The 17,046-nt window shown below is 39.7% G+C and overlaps 1 protein-coding gene across 2 annotated transcripts in view; it reads right to left on the bottom strand.

Annotated features, from left to right (window-relative positions):
• Nucleotides 1–3,650: 3,650 nt before the first annotated feature.
• Nucleotides 3,651–17,046, bottom strand: part of tln2a (talin 2a) — a 93,649-nt gene continuing 80,253 nt past the window's right edge. For both annotated transcript variants that reach the window (XM_051379408.1, XM_051379409.1), the window contains exons 44-58: nt 16,001–16,102; nt 15,310–15,429; nt 14,919–15,065; nt 13,690–13,856; nt 12,556–12,739; nt 12,270–12,395; nt 11,128–11,244; nt 10,722–10,907; nt 10,496–10,603; nt 9,922–10,027; nt 9,123–9,247; nt 7,744–7,932; nt 7,356–7,538; nt 7,074–7,199; nt 3,651–6,548 (exon numbers count right to left, since the gene is read on the bottom strand). In XM_051379408.1, coding sequence (XP_051235368.1) covers nt 6,420–6,548; nt 7,074–7,199; nt 7,356–7,538; nt 7,744–7,932; nt 9,123–9,247; nt 9,922–10,027; nt 10,496–10,603; nt 10,722–10,907; nt 11,128–11,244; nt 12,270–12,395; nt 12,556–12,739; nt 13,690–13,856; nt 14,919–15,065; nt 15,310–15,429; nt 16,001–16,102 — 2,115 coding nt within the window. In that variant the 3' untranslated portion in view covers nt 3,651–6,419. The remainder of the gene's footprint in view (nt 6,549–7,073; nt 7,200–7,355; nt 7,539–7,743; nt 7,933–9,122; nt 9,248–9,921; nt 10,028–10,495; nt 10,604–10,721; nt 10,908–11,127; nt 11,245–12,269; nt 12,396–12,555; nt 12,740–13,689; nt 13,857–14,918; nt 15,066–15,309; nt 15,430–16,000; nt 16,103–17,046) is intronic.

The following is a 17,046-nucleotide window of genomic DNA, read 5'->3' as shown; positions in this document are numbered from 1 at the left end:
ATTAATGATTTAGTCAGATTAAGGGTTTTGAGTCAGGGGTCTGCAAGTCATTGTAAAATACTAGTGCCTAGAATTCTCTATAGTGCAGGCAGAGGTCTGTTTAACATGAACTCTTACTTTTGAGTACAAAATGTTTTATATTCTCTTCCAAGGGCAATTATACAGGGACAATATGTATTTCTTCCTGTGGCAGAGAAGAAGTGGTCGTCCTCATGATTCTTTGAAGCCTTTTATCACATTGTTTTGTTTAAACTAATGTTAGGGAGCTTGCCACAACCTAAAGTCTGCTTAAAATGTACACCCTAACTGATCATTTCCAATGTGCTAAAACTTATTTCTCAAATATTAGCAGATAAATCAATTTTCAATCAATTTCTTCTCATTGTTGCATATCATAACCATTATTTCTTGAGTAGTGCTCTGCGGAAATCAATGGTTTATTTCTAGACAAAACTTCTGTCTTTTAATTGGTCTGTTCACCAGGAACAAGTTGCACCATGAGTCAGATTTATGCTGACAGGTGTGATAATTGAAACAACCCTCAGTGTTCCCAAAATTCCCATCATGCAGAAAAATATGTGACCCTGTAACAATGGTGTCATGGCCTTTTGAAGGGCTACATGTGAAGTTTAAAGACCTGTGAAATTTGATTTCATTAGGTGACCATTGTCTGTTGATGGCTATGTATGCATCACTGATTTATTGTTGTGAACAACTCATAAATCTAAACACAGACTCTTTGTTTCTGTGGTGCATCACAGCTCAGTATAGTTTCTCTTCTGTAGCTGAGTGACTGATTAAAGGAATTTTACAGCTAGCAGAACAAAAAAGCACAGTTTAGTCAAACTTTGCTGCTGCATTGTCAGACCACAAATAAAAGCCCAGAGTTGTTTGAAATGTTCATCGTAGATGCGTTGAGGCAGCTGAATGAGCAGCTCCCAGACACAAATGGGAATATGGTGATGATTTCATTGTTAATGTCTAGACTGGAATTTCTCACGTCCTCCTCAATAATTAAAAGTATCGAGGAGGAGTAATGTTGATGTTCCACCCACTCCATCTGAGTCAAACTTTATCTCTTGCTGTGATTCAACCTAATTAAGCTCATCGTAACGGTTTAGACGGGCATAGCTCATGTGTGAGGTAATGTAAAAATATCAGTGTGATGAGTGTTTGTTACAGCATGTCATTGGTGTGTTATTTTCCATCCATCCATGGAGTAACGGCCAACCACCTAATGTGACGCTGATCTTTTTATTGAAAAGTAAATGTGAGAAATTAAGCACTGACCGCGGGTCACAGTGGTTGAGAGGAAAGAATCAAGAAACAGTTTGTGCTTGTGGCACCCACAAGTCAGGACAGGTAATCTTATATTGAATACAACTGTCTCCAGTGGATGAAGCCTCTAACCCTGCTATGTAGCATGCTGCAGTCATCAGTAACCGTACCCGCTTTCTGACGTTTATTATAATTAGATTTAGGGCATAAAAATAATGGATGAGCTGTCTTCTATCAGCTGCTTGTCCACATTAAATTCAATGCCCTCGTCCTTTTAGCCAGGATTTTTGTTGGCTCCCCCTGAGCCAAGCCAGTGGAGCAAGGCCTCTTGTTACAAGTGTGATCCAACAGCAACTGGAAATTAGTAAATGAGATTCAGGTTTCTGTCGCAGAAAAGTGTTCTCAGTTGTAGCCTGAAGAGCTAACTTTTAGGGAATATAGCAGAAAAGAAGGATTCCAGCTTTAAAAGCAGCGCCAGGAGCAGCTGTGACACTGTAATTGACATTGCCGCCTCAAATTTTAGTGGCAGACAAATTTAGCACGGGTCTCAGTTTATAGCATGGACTCAATATAGCTTCAGGTTTAGTGCTGACTCAGAAATGCCATCTTGTCCTGACACAAAACTGACGGACACTTACAGAGACCTTGTTCGCTTGCCAGGACTCACCTCTCTGCTATTCACTGGGGCTAGAGAACTCGTAGTGGAGTTCTGCATCCTGTCAGTACTGCTGCTGAAACATTGAGAGGATGTGGAAAAAAAAACACATTGAGAGTTTGATGTAGCATCTTTTGATTTATTTAGTCAACTGTTGCATTTATACTTTCTGTAAATTTGTCTTGCCAATATAATGGTCATCTCCAAACCGCCAGCAATAAAATCCTGGTGGGGACCTGAATCATTATAGGTCTGGGTACTAAAACTCAATATAACCAAAATGTGTTTCTTGCATTGAGGACTGAAAACTGGCAAGTGCAGAAAGTTGGTTTTGTTTGACATTTAATCAGATTTTTGATTCTCTCAGATATTTTCTGATCTAAATTTTCTTGCTTGGGCAGACGGATATATTTTGTTAAATAAGAAAAAAGGTTCAAAACAGTTGTTTATATTCCCCAAAACCAGGCATTGTATCGGCACCAACATTGATACCGAGCCCTATTCTTCATTTTCTGTTTGCCTAAAAGTAGTCAAAATAAAGCAGGCCTATATCGACTCAGAACAAACTGGAATCTACCTATATACTGACGTAATTGTAGAACACCCCCCAGGAGGCTAAAACCCCACACGTTTACACAGAGAACTCTGAGGACATGACCTCAGTGTCCTCAATTTTAGACATTGCCTGGATGTAGTTACAGATATTTGAGCTTGTGAGGGATGTGATTCAGGTTGTGTGCTCCATAAGACGTTTAAGTTGAATCAAGCGTGTCTTTTTTTCTATCTCTTTATGTAAGTATAAAAGGTGTATTCAACTCTAACTGCTCTTGAGGTCTAGGATGCAAAGATTAAGTTATTTATTTAATTTCCAATGCTCAAGCTTAATTCAGAAATGTTCCTCAAACTCAGCTGTGTGTTAATTTTTCTATTGAGGCGACCAAAGGTAGCGTATTTACAAATTTACAAAACTAAGCAGATAAATTAATGAATCATCAAAACTGATGTTTTTTCACAAAAACAGTATAATTTTCACATTATAATCCTTAAAAATACACCCACTCCTACCTCTTTAAAAAAAATCTAAAATTCTTAATTTAATTAATAATTAATTTCTGTTTTTCAGCTGGAGACAAGATGTCTCCTGCTCCATTTTCAGTGACACCTACAAGTTTCTACTTCACACTTGAATTAAATTGAACTGACGTAACTATTCGTGATGTCACAAATCATGATCGTAGACCCCGCCCCTTCAAATCAGATTTTCAATTAGTACAGAGAAACTTTCAATTTCAGAATATGAATGTGAAAACATCCTTCTAGTGTCAAACTGTACATACATCATTCTGCACAGTGAAGCTCAAACATACAACTGTAGGAATAAAAAGAAGAAAATGTTGAACACAGACAATTAAATTTAGTGCAAGAGAGTGGTTGCTCCTGAAATATTGCAGTCAGGAATTAGCATTTGACCAATGAAATTCAGTTTACCTTCATGAGCTCAAATATCTCAAACTAAAAGACGTCAGAGAAGATGATACTGGCAAAATGGGGGAGGCCTATTAACAGAAAGATACTATAATGCAGGTCTCAAATATGAAAAGAAATGTACGTTCATACACCTGAAAGTGAGAAATGATGACAAATCATACCCACTGTAAACTGTATAAAGATTTCAGTCTTTGCTCTGAAACCACAAAAGGAAATTTGACACCCAAAGTTACATTGAAATGCTTTATTTTCAGTGAATACAAAAAATAGTTTTATTGAGGCCAGATAAATATCTTTTATATTGTATGTTATCACTTATCTTTATTGTAGTAACTTCATAATTTTATTTCTGTTAGGGAGGAAAAACATACAGAACACTTCAATTTACTCCTACTCTTTACTCTTACTCTCATTGAAATGTGTCACAACATCTTAATGGTGACAGATATATTGAAATGTTCTTATCACGTATCTTTCATAGAGGCTTAAAAGCACAACAACAAAAAAAAGCCCATCCATAAAATTTCAGTGACTTCTTAACATACAATAAAGCAGTTGACAGACCCAAATCTCCAGTCTGTCGTAGTTTAGAAGCACTGTGGTACATGCCTATGGAATGCCGTACAAAAATGTGTTCATATATATATATAAAATACATACTTATATATATATATACTGATGGTACATTTTAAACAGCAACAAATTTTTTTGACTGGCGTACAGTTCGTCAGTCATCCACAAAAGGCCTTACATGTGGCAGAGTGAAAAAAAAATTAAAAATTAAGTACTTCGAGGAACAGTATGTTAACAAGTGGGACAACAAATGATAGAAAACCCACCGACACAAACCTACATTGTCATCCAGTACCTTCTATTGACCGATGAGGTGAAGCTGTCACTCAAGCAGACCAGACACTGTATGGGCTACGGACTAAGGCACTAATAACACTACAGACTGGACTGATGAGCAGTGAACCCTCCCGTCTGCCCGCCCGCACCCCTGCCCCTTCCTCCCATGCTCACACATAAAATACAATGCCAGAAAACGCCTCTGAAGACCCAACTGTTAAACAAACTAAAAAGTGATGGTCTGTCTTTAGCTATTTGCGATACTGTCTGTATGTGGAGGTCAGAATCCCTCAGTGTGTCCTTAAAACTCTGTCGCTGTACTAAGAGATGCATCTGAAACACAAAGCCATGCATTTTCACAGCAGGACCTAATCTTACAATACACTGTAGTTTAATATTGAAACACAGCCCATATAGTAAGACAAGGGAACCAAACACACTACAATCAAACTCGGTAAACAAAAAGGTTTCTCTATTGCAGCAAATAGTATATTCAGTAAAGTTGCACAGAGCACCCTTAAATTCAGAGACTGATGAAGAAAATACATTAACTGCAGTGACGTTGCAGTCACTTCACTTTCAATTCACTTATTTTAACATCAGTACTTGTGTGTTTTATTTGTCAGAATTAGCTTATTGCTAAGTTGTTTCCAGAATGTGAACTTTCTTGCTTTCTAAATTTACAGAATTGGACGTGAACTGACTCAAGTCAAGTCCCTGGCAGTGATTGAGTATTGCTGGAAAAATGACTATAATCAGTCTCTAACACTGAAAGGGCAAAAATTATTCTGCAGAGAGTAGTAACCATCACACAAAGCACAGAAGCTGCGCTGCATGGATTCAAGAGGTCTGAGGTGTTTACAGGTATGCAAGATGTTGTAGTCAATCAACCTGCCTAATTATTCTAACCACATATTGTATACGATATCATCTCCTATACAAGTTTGCAAGGTGTAAGGAAAACAAATGCTGCCCCCTGAAGCACCATCAATGTTATTGCATCATGATCAAATTATCTTATACTGTACGTATGTCTCAATACCTTAAATGATAAGGAATAAAATTATGTCTTAAGGACTGGGGAGGATGTCTGATTGAAAGCCACCACAGGCTCTGCTAAGCGGTGGTAAAGACTATTTCTGCCACGCAAAAGACGTCTTTATGCTAAAAATACTTGTGAGTAATAAACATTCCCCCTATGGTAATATGTAGTCCTGTGTAGAGAAGCATTCACATGGTAACATCATGAAAAACATTCTACTTGAGTCTTAGCGGATGCACACAATGACACCTATATTCAAGGGCTTAGACAAACATGTAGAATTTGTTGCATCTTAAAAAGACAGGTAGAGCCCATAAACATCAGCATTAAAGAAAAAAGAAAAGAAAGAAAGCAAAGACGCTTATATCGCTGTCTACTTTAAGGGAACATTCCCAAAAACAACTGTCCATTATTTAAATTTACAGAATGGTCCAAGAAACACCAATATGCAAAAACCCTACCTTCCTTCATATAAAGGTGGCCACTGAATTAAAGACACGCCAGATAATTTGAACAGATATTAAAAAGGTGTCACATTGTAGAATTAAGGCCAACATATGTACAAATAGAGTTCTGAGCTGAAATCTTTTTGCGACGCTGCAGTTAAATGGCTGGATCACATGAACAGCAATACAATCAATTCTTCAATGAAGTGTCTGAACTAGAGTTGCAATTTGTAAAACAAAAAAAGAAAAAGAAACTGTAGCTTCTGGGCTAACATGAGAGCATGAGAGCTGTGCCGTTTGTCCCAGGCACGTCACATTCTGGTCAAAGTAGTTATGTTATACATGAGGACAAAAAGCAGTTCTTCAGTCGATTCACCACAATCTTTATGTTGTTTTCAGGAAGTAGTATTCCACACAGTAGTATTTCAAACTTGCTAGTAGTTGACTTTAGTATCTTTCCATGTCACGTGGACTGCAGACTTGGGCATTACTGGTTTGTTAAATCAGTCACTACATATCTGAAGTCCATGTAGGCCACATACCTGTTCAAGTGTGCCATTGAAAAAAAGGACACAAATTCACACACAAACTCACACACAAATACAGATGTGCTCTTCACACTGCTTCAAGCGTATGCAGCAGTGATGGTGAGTTTGAATTATTAGTTGTTGTCCTCTCGTAGTTCGCTGGGCAGGAACTTGTACTGCTGCTGTCTGATCTGAGCCAGTTTTTTCCTGGCTTCCTCCAGCTCTCGCTCCTTTCTCAGCATCTCCTCCTGGGCTGCAATGATCTAAAGAGACAAAAACATTTTACATTTGAAACCTGCGGAAAACGTAAAAGGTCCTCTCTAGAACCAGTGTTTGTATGGTTTGTATGTTCTGGGCTACTGTAGAAACATGGCAGACTCTGTAAATAGGACCCACTCCCACTGTAGATGTAAACATCTCATTCTAAGGTAATGAGAACACTTATTATCTATACCTATGACTATACCATTTATGCCAACAGAGCCTCCTAAATGTTACACAGTGGACCTTTAAAATACGTTTTGAGAGAGAGGTGTATCTGTGTGTGTGTAGATGTACTATGATTCAATTCCTACATTTTCTCAAGTACAAGTACAATATTTGTATTGGATGAAGCAGAAATAATATATTTTATGAGAATATTGAGAATGTGAAGAGGCAAAAGGAGGTTTGATCAGCAGAGCTTGAATATAAAAGCTGTTGTAGATGGTACTTTTTTTTCCCGAAAAGCTGTCCCTTTAAGGCAACAGAAGCTTGTCATAAAAATGAATGCTGCTCAATATTCTTACCTGTGCTATTCCACCCACAAACTTTGTCTTGACCACCACATTATGATCATCTGCTTTGTCAAACGCTGCCTTCTGAGCCGCCCGCACCAAGTTGTCTGATGCCTTCTTTACTGCATTCCCAGCAATCTATTAGAAGAGATCAATTTAGAACCGCTAATAGAAGCATAAAAAATAAAGAACACATTCAATTAAATCTGAAGCCCTGTAAATGCTGTAGTAACAGACAGTAAACAAAAACATTGCCCTGCTCCATGTTTAAAATTAATTGTTAAAGTACTCCACCTGCAGTCTCCTCATAGCCTCAGAGTCTTGGTCAGCCTTCACCTTACAGGCTACCAGCAGCTGGGCAGTGGAGGCCGCCACCTGTTTGGCTGAAGAGATGAGCTTCTCCTCACTTGCGTGGCCTTGTACAGAGGCGTTGGCTGCCTCACAGAGGTTGCTGGTCGCTGCTGCCACCATACGTGCCTGGAAGAAAAAACGGAAAGGGAGGAAAATCGATTTAGTGTTCCACCATCTCTCCACATTTGCATGTCTATAAACCCTGTGTGTGCATGACTGTTTTTTGGGTCTGTGTGTGTAACACTGAGTGAAAAAAGACTAATAAAGTATATCTTCTTCTTCTTCTTAAATTGTAAACCCTTGTAAAAATGGCCATTTACTACACACTTACAGCAGAGATGAGCCCCTGGGACCACTGTCCATCGTCCACAGCATTGGCGGGGATGAGGCCCACTTTGCCCTGAGCCACCAGTTCTCTTTGGGCAGCCGAGGCTGATTTGACCAAAGCGCTGGTTGCAGCAGCGATGGACTTGGCTGCCTCCAGGATCTGCTCTTCAAAGTTCAGTGTCTCGTCCGCTTGCTGAAGGGGAAGGAGAACAATCAGTCAGACAGGATGGCGTCCTACACAACACTGACATTTGTTACCTTCAGCAACATTTTTAAGCAAATTACAAAAAAGATACACCTGTTAAATCATTTTCCTATCAATTTTGACACGCTTGGTGACTAAGAGAAAAAAAGGTGACAAAGCTTCACACAGCCAGATACAAAGCATTTTTTTAAAAACTGCAACAACTGATAAGATGCGAGATGCCACTAAAGTAGAAACAAGTATTACACATCCAACATTCATACTGTCTGCCTGTTTAAAACACACACTTTCACACACAAACACATTCACACCACAAGTCTGTAGACAGAGCGGGACACTGTAGGAATATGTTTGATATATAGTTGGGACTGAATAACAACCTAATATATCAAACATATCAGACAGAGCCCTGCAGAGAAGGCCTCCGGTGGTGGGGGCAGGCAGGGAGGGAGGGGAAGGGTTAACTGGGAGCCAGAGGACATATACTGGGACAGGCTTTGGCTAGAACTACCACGGATGGATGGATGATCGGAAGAAGAAGGGGAATATGGCAGATGTCTTGTATGAAAGAAGGGGGTATGGCTGAAGATAATATAATGTGGAGGAGGGGGTGAGGTTTCAGTGAGTTTTCAACTCAACAGCTGCAGAGATAAAACTCAAAAAGTAAAACTTTGGTGGGCACGGATATGCAAATAAACTGGGTAGCATGTGAGATTGTGGGACGTTCAGGTTAAGAGACACTGGTTAAGTTGTGATCTTAAATCAAAGTCAAAGAAAATGTGATGGGAAAATGTAAACAGGGAGGACACAGAGCACCCTTTCTGAGAACGTCAAAAACAAAAAAGTGTAATTTGGTTAGTGTGAAATTGCACTCCCAACATTAACACTGAAACTTAAATATAAACCACAAAAAACATAGATATGTTTACAGACAGCCACAGAACATTGATAAAAGGTAAAAAAGGTCATGTTTCAAGGCATTGCTACAAAGGAAATGTCTAATATACAGTGTTTTACATACTGTACAATCCAAAGGCATCCGATCAAAATAAGGTCTTTATGGGGCGTTTTCATTAGACTGAAAACAGAATCAAACCATCTTCTTTTTTACTGCTCTCAAATCACTTCTCCATACACTGACAAAGTCTCAGTGAGTTACCAGTCATGCAGTCACCCACCTTGGGCTTGGCTCGGGGTTTGAGCTGCTCCAGCTTCTTAGCTGCCGCTTCGATGGACGCCGCTGCTCCAAGCAGCTCCGTTTCTGCAATCACTGTTGGATCCTCAGGGTCCACCCACTCTGAACCTGAGGGGTGCATGTACACATGCATTTCAAATTTAAACTTTAACAACAGGATTTTAAAACCAAAAGAAAAAAAACAAATAAAAAAAACCTGTCACAAGGCAGAGTGTCAAAAGATCATGCCTCACAACAACAACAATACTGTGATCGAGGAGAAGAAAAAAAAACAAAAAATCACTGCATCCCATGCATAGCTGACAGAGGCCACAAACTGCCATTCACTGCAATGAAGATGGAGTGATTCATTTAAAATGAGATGGCACATAAAATGAAGCGCGATGGATAGAGCTGACACTACGCACTTGAGAAGCCTGCGAGCAGCTGGACTTCAAAATGAGATTAAATGAATCAATGTTAGCGCTGAGGAGAGAACGTGTTGAACAGCTCACAACTGGTGACATAAGGCACAGAAAACAATGCTAACTTACCTCCATCTGTAGCAAAAGAAGGAGGACAGGGATATTACCAAAACATTGTTTAAAAAGGACTGTTTCTGTTATTTGGGAAATTTAAAAGGTATTCGGTTATAGATGTAGTAGCCTCCTACTGGGGATTACGAACAATAGCAGATTTTGTTGGAAGCTTCATTAGTAAATCAGTAAAAGTCATCAATTACTGATACAGACTTCAGTTCATCAGATATAACACTGTAAAGGGTGTGTGTATGAAGCCATTACCTTTCATGGCCTCTGCGGTCTGGATGAGCTCTGTGACAGCTCCCGCCACTCGTTTGGAGCAAGCTGCCAGCTGCTGCTTCTGCTCTCCAGTGGGCTTCTGCAGGACCTACAAACAGACACACAGACACACACAAACACTATTATGCTTGGAAAGACTGAGACAGCCTCTAGTTGTGAACATCATTCAAAGCCACAAAACGTAACTAAATGTTAATGTGATGTATCAAAATGTCTAAAGATATCAAATATGGCAGGCTAAACAGCAGAGAAATTCATGTAAGTGTATAAAGTGTCATTGGTCAAATATATTTTTGAACAATCCGATACTAAATATACAATTCATCTGATATCTTCCCTACATAGCGTACAGTCAAGGTTTTATTCAAAGTCTTGGAAACAGTACAGATACATTTACAGGAGGATAAGAGGTTAATGGTCAAAATCTCTTTGATGTATTTCAGCATTCAAGAGCATTATTAGACCAAAACATTGACTGTTACTTGTAACTGCTAACAAAGAACCAAAAAAAATCTCACACTCCCTGCAGATCCTTAACAACACAATGTCAACCTACCAATAGTACTTGTTCCAGTAGATCGATATATCCAGTTGTACACTCTGATCCGAACATCAGCGCTCTGTTCTTCACCTCTTCACTGACCTCTGGATGGTAGGCCGCTTGCTGAAAGACAAACAGAATATACTCTCAGATTGAACAGGATGTTAATCTTTCTTTTTTAAGTTTTATATAGACACATCATATAAATATAATTATTCTATTGGTAAGGTGAAAGAAGAACCTTGCAGGTGGTGAGCATGTCTGAAATAGCCTTGCGACTGAGGTTGGCTGTATGGATGATGTCCTCCTGCCGGGCAGAGTTCCCTGCAGCCACCGCTTTAGCAGTTGCCATGGTGATGCCCTTAGTCATGCGAATGAACTCCTCAGGTGTGGTTGTCTTGTTGGGAGCATCCCTGGATTGAAACAGCTGGGGACCACAAAGTGGGTGGGTGTTATTTGACAGGTAGTAAACTAATTTGATTGGGATTTCTCCAGTAGAACAAAACTAATCATCAGTGTCTGCTGTGTTAACATTATCAAATATTATTCTTGAATCATCAAAGACATCAATCAGTCATATGTAATCCTTGGTGATACTGCATTATTGTTGTCAACTATCCACGCTCATGCCCTCCACCCGTCCTCACCGACATTTCCTGTTTGATACACTCAATTGTGGCCTCCAGCGCTCTGGTGCCCCGAGTGGCCTCGTCCTCTACGGCTTTGACTGTCTTTAGCAGGGACGTCACGTTGGTCACCATCACCTGACAGAAAAACAGAAGAACACAAGAAATGAAAAACAAAAAAACAAAACAATGAAACTGTTTTTTTATTCACCTCAACATTTCACAGCAATGGAGATGGAGCACTAAAGCATGTTCATGTCATGATATCAAATTATGTGCATCAGTAAGTAGCATTTTTATCTTATTTATTCTAGTGGTTTATTTTAATTGTTCACTCTTTGTAAGTGTTTTGTCAACAGGAATGCCTTGTATTTTACTGGAAACCAAATCTACCTACAGGTACAAATAAAGTAACCTGAACCTAAACAATGAGCGTATACATGTCTCACCCCAACTTCCAAATTTCCCATTCATATTTCACAGTGGATCGTCCTAAAATGTCTTTCATTGTAAGCACATTTTGCATATATAGCTCTTTTTTTGTGTGATCCTACATATAAGCTGCCAGTGTCCTCTTCTATGGTTTGAGCATTGCAAAGGAAACTACATCAAACTCAAAGACAGGGGGCGCACATCACCCACGCAGGAAAGCCCACAGCCCTCATGACTCAAGAAAGCAAAAAACTCAAGTCCTAAAATTGCATGTGAGGCATGTTGTTATCCTCTGAAAGACTCCATGACACACTGAGCTGCCGCAGACTGTGAATCTGACATGTTTTTAAAAACTTCACAGCTCGAGGTGATAATGAGCAGTCAGCAGTAGATTGTGAAGTGGGGCTTTGAAAATATGCGTTGAAGCCAAGCATTCAAGCTGATTTATCGTGGATAAAAATTCCCAGTTTCCTGTTATCCAGAACATCCATTTTCATGTCGCAATGGAAAGTTTTCATCATTGGAAAAAAAGAAGAAGAAATTAAGCAATTGTTGCCTTTCAGGAAAGAAATTAGCTGATTTGATTTCTTACAAAAAATAAAATAGAAAGAAAATACAATGTTCTGATGTTTAAGATTTCTAAATCTGAAAAAGACATTAGACACAAGATTTAACTGCATTCAAGATAGGTGACATAGTTTCAGGCCCGGCAGATCCCCTGATCCCCTCACCTTGGCAGCGCTCTTTAGCTGGTACATAGATGGATCATCTGCTGCCTTGCCAGCAGCACACTTTGTGGCACTAATGAGCTCAGCCAGTGCCTTGGCCACATCTTTGACAGCATTTATCAGAACCACCTAGAGAAAGGACACGCAGATAGGCACCAATTTATCACAACTCAGCCTGGGAAAGAGACAAAACTCTGAAAAGGTTATTGCCATTCACAGCTCATTCTTCCACATTTGTGAAAACAGGCACAGTGAAATAATGACAAGCAGAAAAACAAGACTGGCTAACCTGTGTCTCAGGGTCATCAGAGCCAATACTGGCAGCTCCCAGTTTGACCACATCTGTGAGCTGGGTAATGGTTTTGGCCGAAGACTGGGCGGCCTGAGCCAACTTGTCCTGACCGGAAGCTGCACCAGACACCAGCATCTTTGTATCCTCGACCAGAGCTTTGGCCGTCTTCAAAATGTTTTCCCTGAGAGAGAAAATGAGGAGGCAGAAAAAAGATAAGTGTTAAACGTTGCTTTTGGCGATCCAAACTCTAACTGTAAATGTGTGTGAATTCCAGCCATCAAAATGAAGTACACTGGCGCTCATCTCTTTTCATATCGAAGGCATTTGTATATCAAAGCCTGTGCAAACACAAGGAAGATAGGCAAGATCATGTAACCAGTAGAGTCGGTAAAATTTCTAAAACTGACAAGAGAATATGTAGGAAGCTGCTGCAAAGTTTCTTCTCGATTTTCAAGCGAGCTGCATGACATAATTTGAGCTTAAAGATGATTCCATTCCCTTTCATCCTACTCCAGCAGGACTTCCCTACATTTTTTGCTTTCATGATTCTTCAGTGAGGTACAGTGCAATTTCACTAACAATTATCTGTAAGGATCAAGATGAATCATTTTTGGTCATAGTAGCATGTAATGTGCCAAGTCTTGTATTGGATCATTAGATATGTATCTCTTTGAACTCTAATCATTCAAAAATAACTAGGCCAATCAAGTTCACCACAAGTGAAGCACTAGATTGTGAACACTTTTAGTAGACATTTAGTAGACAACAAAGTGGGATTTCCTTGAATATACCCAGAATAATTCTAACTTCTAAATCTTATGCTGTTTTTTTCTTTTTTTAAGCACCATGGGAATCCTGCCTGTGAGTGGAGTCTTTAGTCTGAGAGCAAGAGCAGTAGAGATGTGACACTTCCTCCGTCTTTCAAACCCTGAGGGTAATTTGTAGTTTCTAACTTAAGTGACTTCCTGCCCCCTGTTCACCAGCTAATATGTCATTCTGTCAGTTTCAGATGAAAGATAACCGGAGGGCTGGTTTTAGACTCCAGTCACGTCTTGTACTTGTAGACTTAGTGATGTCTCGCACACTAAGTATGTGTATACAGACACAATCGGGCACGTTTCCAGCTCTAACCTGTGGTCAGCAAAGGACTCGTCATTTTCTGCGTTGAGTGTACCGGCGGAGGCGAACATGATGGTGGTGTCCAGATCGGCGATGATGCCAGACACTGCGCTGGCTGCTGTGATGCAGGCCTGAGTACCCTTGTTGCCTGCCTGGAGTGCTGAGAGCACTAAGGACACCTGAGGACACACACAGACATCACACCCTATAATCATACAGGTGAGGATGTGCAGATATCTTGACCTTAGGCAGAAAGTACATTTACCATACCTTAACTGTCATTTTGTTCATATGGACACAACCCACTATATTCTTTTAAATATTACTGTTTTGTTCAGTTGGAGTTGAACACACCATTACTGGACAAAACAGCAGAAATAAGCAACATACTGCTATCGATCCTGGTGAACACTATTTTGCATTGTTTGTGACATGTCTTTCTTTGGAACATCATAAATAATGCATTCAACTGAGAAGACCAAACACTAGTCGCAAGAGGATTTAAAAATTTGCTGTGACGGCAAAATACCATGTTGGCGCAGAGCAATGCACAACCATCACTCACTCATCCAAATGAGTACATGTCCAACTGGTTTAAACTCCATTTGTTTTCCTCACAGATGCCTGAGCGGCAGTAGAAGCTGATTAACTGATGTTTCCAAAGTCTTGACACTTGCATACTTACATAAAATAAATAATAGCTGTGGAACGTTATGGGGTGAGGGGATCAAAACAGAACAAGCAGGAAATGTTCAGACAAACCATTAAGAAAAAGAATAAAAAAAAAGTATCTATACAGCAGACTGCTGTGGATTCTCCAAATGAAACCACATTTAATACCTCTAGAGGAATCTGTTTGCATTCCCATACCACATCTGTACATGTAGCTGGCCTGCTTGGATATGATCTGTGCAATATTTACGAATGAATTATTAACACGGTCCGCAGAGTATTGTATTTTGCCAGGGACTATGAATTCTTATTAAACAGTCAGTCTTTGAAGCATAAACATGCCTTAAGCAAATGTTTTTATCCAAAATGGTTTAATTCAGGAGGCATATGATAAAACGAATTATGGCTCAAACCCTTTTATGTTCTTGATACCATGAAAGCAGGATCACTTGTTGCAAACCACCCAGCTATAAAATAATGCTTTACTATTACCAGTAAAGAACTGGAGTAGTAGGAAGAAAGAAAAACAACTAAATTCTCAACCAGATCTGTTAATGAAAGGATAATACCTTCTCTGTGACCGCACGGGCACAATCAATGAGCTCCCGTTTGGTGAAACCATCAGAGGGAGTGATCTGCAGAGCTCCAGCTTTCTGGACGAGGAAGATGCAGCCGTGTCCCAGCTCCTGCACTCGAGTCTTGATCTGGAAACCAATCTGGACAACAGAGAACACCATACAATATGAAACAATATAAATTTACTGAGCTATTATTTTTAGGGAAAAAAAAGAAGATTAAAAAGAAATATGTAATCAGGCAGTGTAAATGTTTATAAAGAATATGTGCCTCAGCTCCACCATGACATATAGGTGCATGCATAGACAGGGAATAAAAACGACATAATGGTATGTATAATGGGTAAGACAATCTGTCTTACGGTGACACCTGGGCCATCCTTACCTCCTCTGGCTCAGCCGTGTGAGCAGCCAGTCGTCCCTGAACGGCCAGCTGGCTGTAGTCCACAGTCACCTGAGAAGCCAGAGCTCCCAGGTCGTCTGGACATGTCACCGATTTGGTCATCTGAGGGATAAACACACATCGACTGTCAGTCCAAACTCAAACACAAATGTTTACTTCACTTCTGAACTCTGCACACAAAGTACAGCACAGAAATAAGCTGCTTAAATGTAAAACGCTAAATGTGCTCTTTATAAAGAAAACTAACTATATTTTCTCCTCAAACTACCAGGAGACATTTTATGTAAGGTTGGTGAATTAGCATCAATCAACAGCAAAGTGTATCGGACATTTAAATTCCTACCAACAGATAAACTGACAGATAAAACACATTTTGGTGTTTCATTTTTTTTTAATATATATTTTTGGGGCTTTTTTTCTTTTATTTGACAGGATAGCTTGAGAGATGGAGAGGCAAGGGGTGGATGACATGCAGCAAAGGGCCACAGTCCACACCTGAACCCATGGACGATGCAGCAAGGAGCCCAAGCTGGTTTTATTCTTATTTATTTTAATTCTGAAAACATTTAATATTAGACAGTTTTTCCATTTAATAAATAGATAATATATTCACAGATCACGGTCACATTTCCAAAATGGTCTAACAATGCAAACTATTATTTTGAAGGCCTACCATTTCTTGAGCAGTGACAGCAATGGCCTTAGAGTGTTTCACCATACTGGTCTGGTAATCCACAAATGAGCCCTCGGGTTCAGGCGGTGTACCTTCATCCAGCTGGGGAAAGAGACAAAGACACACACACACACACACACACACACACACACACACACACACACACACACACACACACACACACACACACACACACACACACACACACACACACACACACACACACACACACACACACACACACACACACACACACACACACACACAAGGTTAAAACGGCAATGCCATTTTCATTTTAGGCGTGATTGGTTTGTCCTTCATAAAAATGAAAAAAAAAAAAAAAAAAAAAAAAAAAACAAACATCGTCAAACAAGACAATCATTCCGCTCTTTAGTTGCAGCAAAATGCGAAATCTAATCTACCCTTCAATTATAATAATTCTGCCAGGTGTGCAGGCATCAGTTCATCTGTAAACCAACGTTAATGTAATTTTATATTCAAATAAACACTCAGAATGAATGAAAAACACTCATTATAAATTATCCACCAAATCCACTCTGTAATTACAGCTTTAAAATAGCATCAACTACAAAAACATTCGATCACCAGCTTGCAGTGCATACATTACAGAGTGTTTCTGTCATTTCTGCTAAATTAGACAGCAATCAACACATCTGAGTATAATGGCAAAGCAGAGGAGACGAGAAAGATGACGTCATGTGGAGATAGCATGCTGGTGCAAGTACATGATGTTCACCCAATGAAAAAGGACCTAAGAATCTGTGGCCTTACTAAGTGACTAAAGGTTCAGCTGAAAAGCATTTAATTCACCTCTGCTGAAACCACAGCAGAGTGACCATTATGTAGATGGATTAACTAAGAGGATTATCTCTTTTTAATCAACTACTGACATGCACACGCTTAGTGACACATGGACAAAAACACACACATACCAAAAATGAACCACTTTCACTAATTATTCATGACGTTCCACACAAAGTTGATGCCGAGATGCTGTTCCCTCTGGTGACGCACACCTGAGGCAC

Source organism: Dicentrarchus labrax, unplaced genomic scaffold (genome assembly GCF_905237075.1).
Source record: "Dicentrarchus labrax unplaced genomic scaffold, dlabrax2021, whole genome shotgun sequence".
Classification (NCBI taxonomy): Eukaryota; Metazoa; Chordata; class Actinopteri; family Moronidae; genus Dicentrarchus; species Dicentrarchus labrax.
This window is presented reverse-complemented; position numbering and strand designations above follow the sequence as displayed.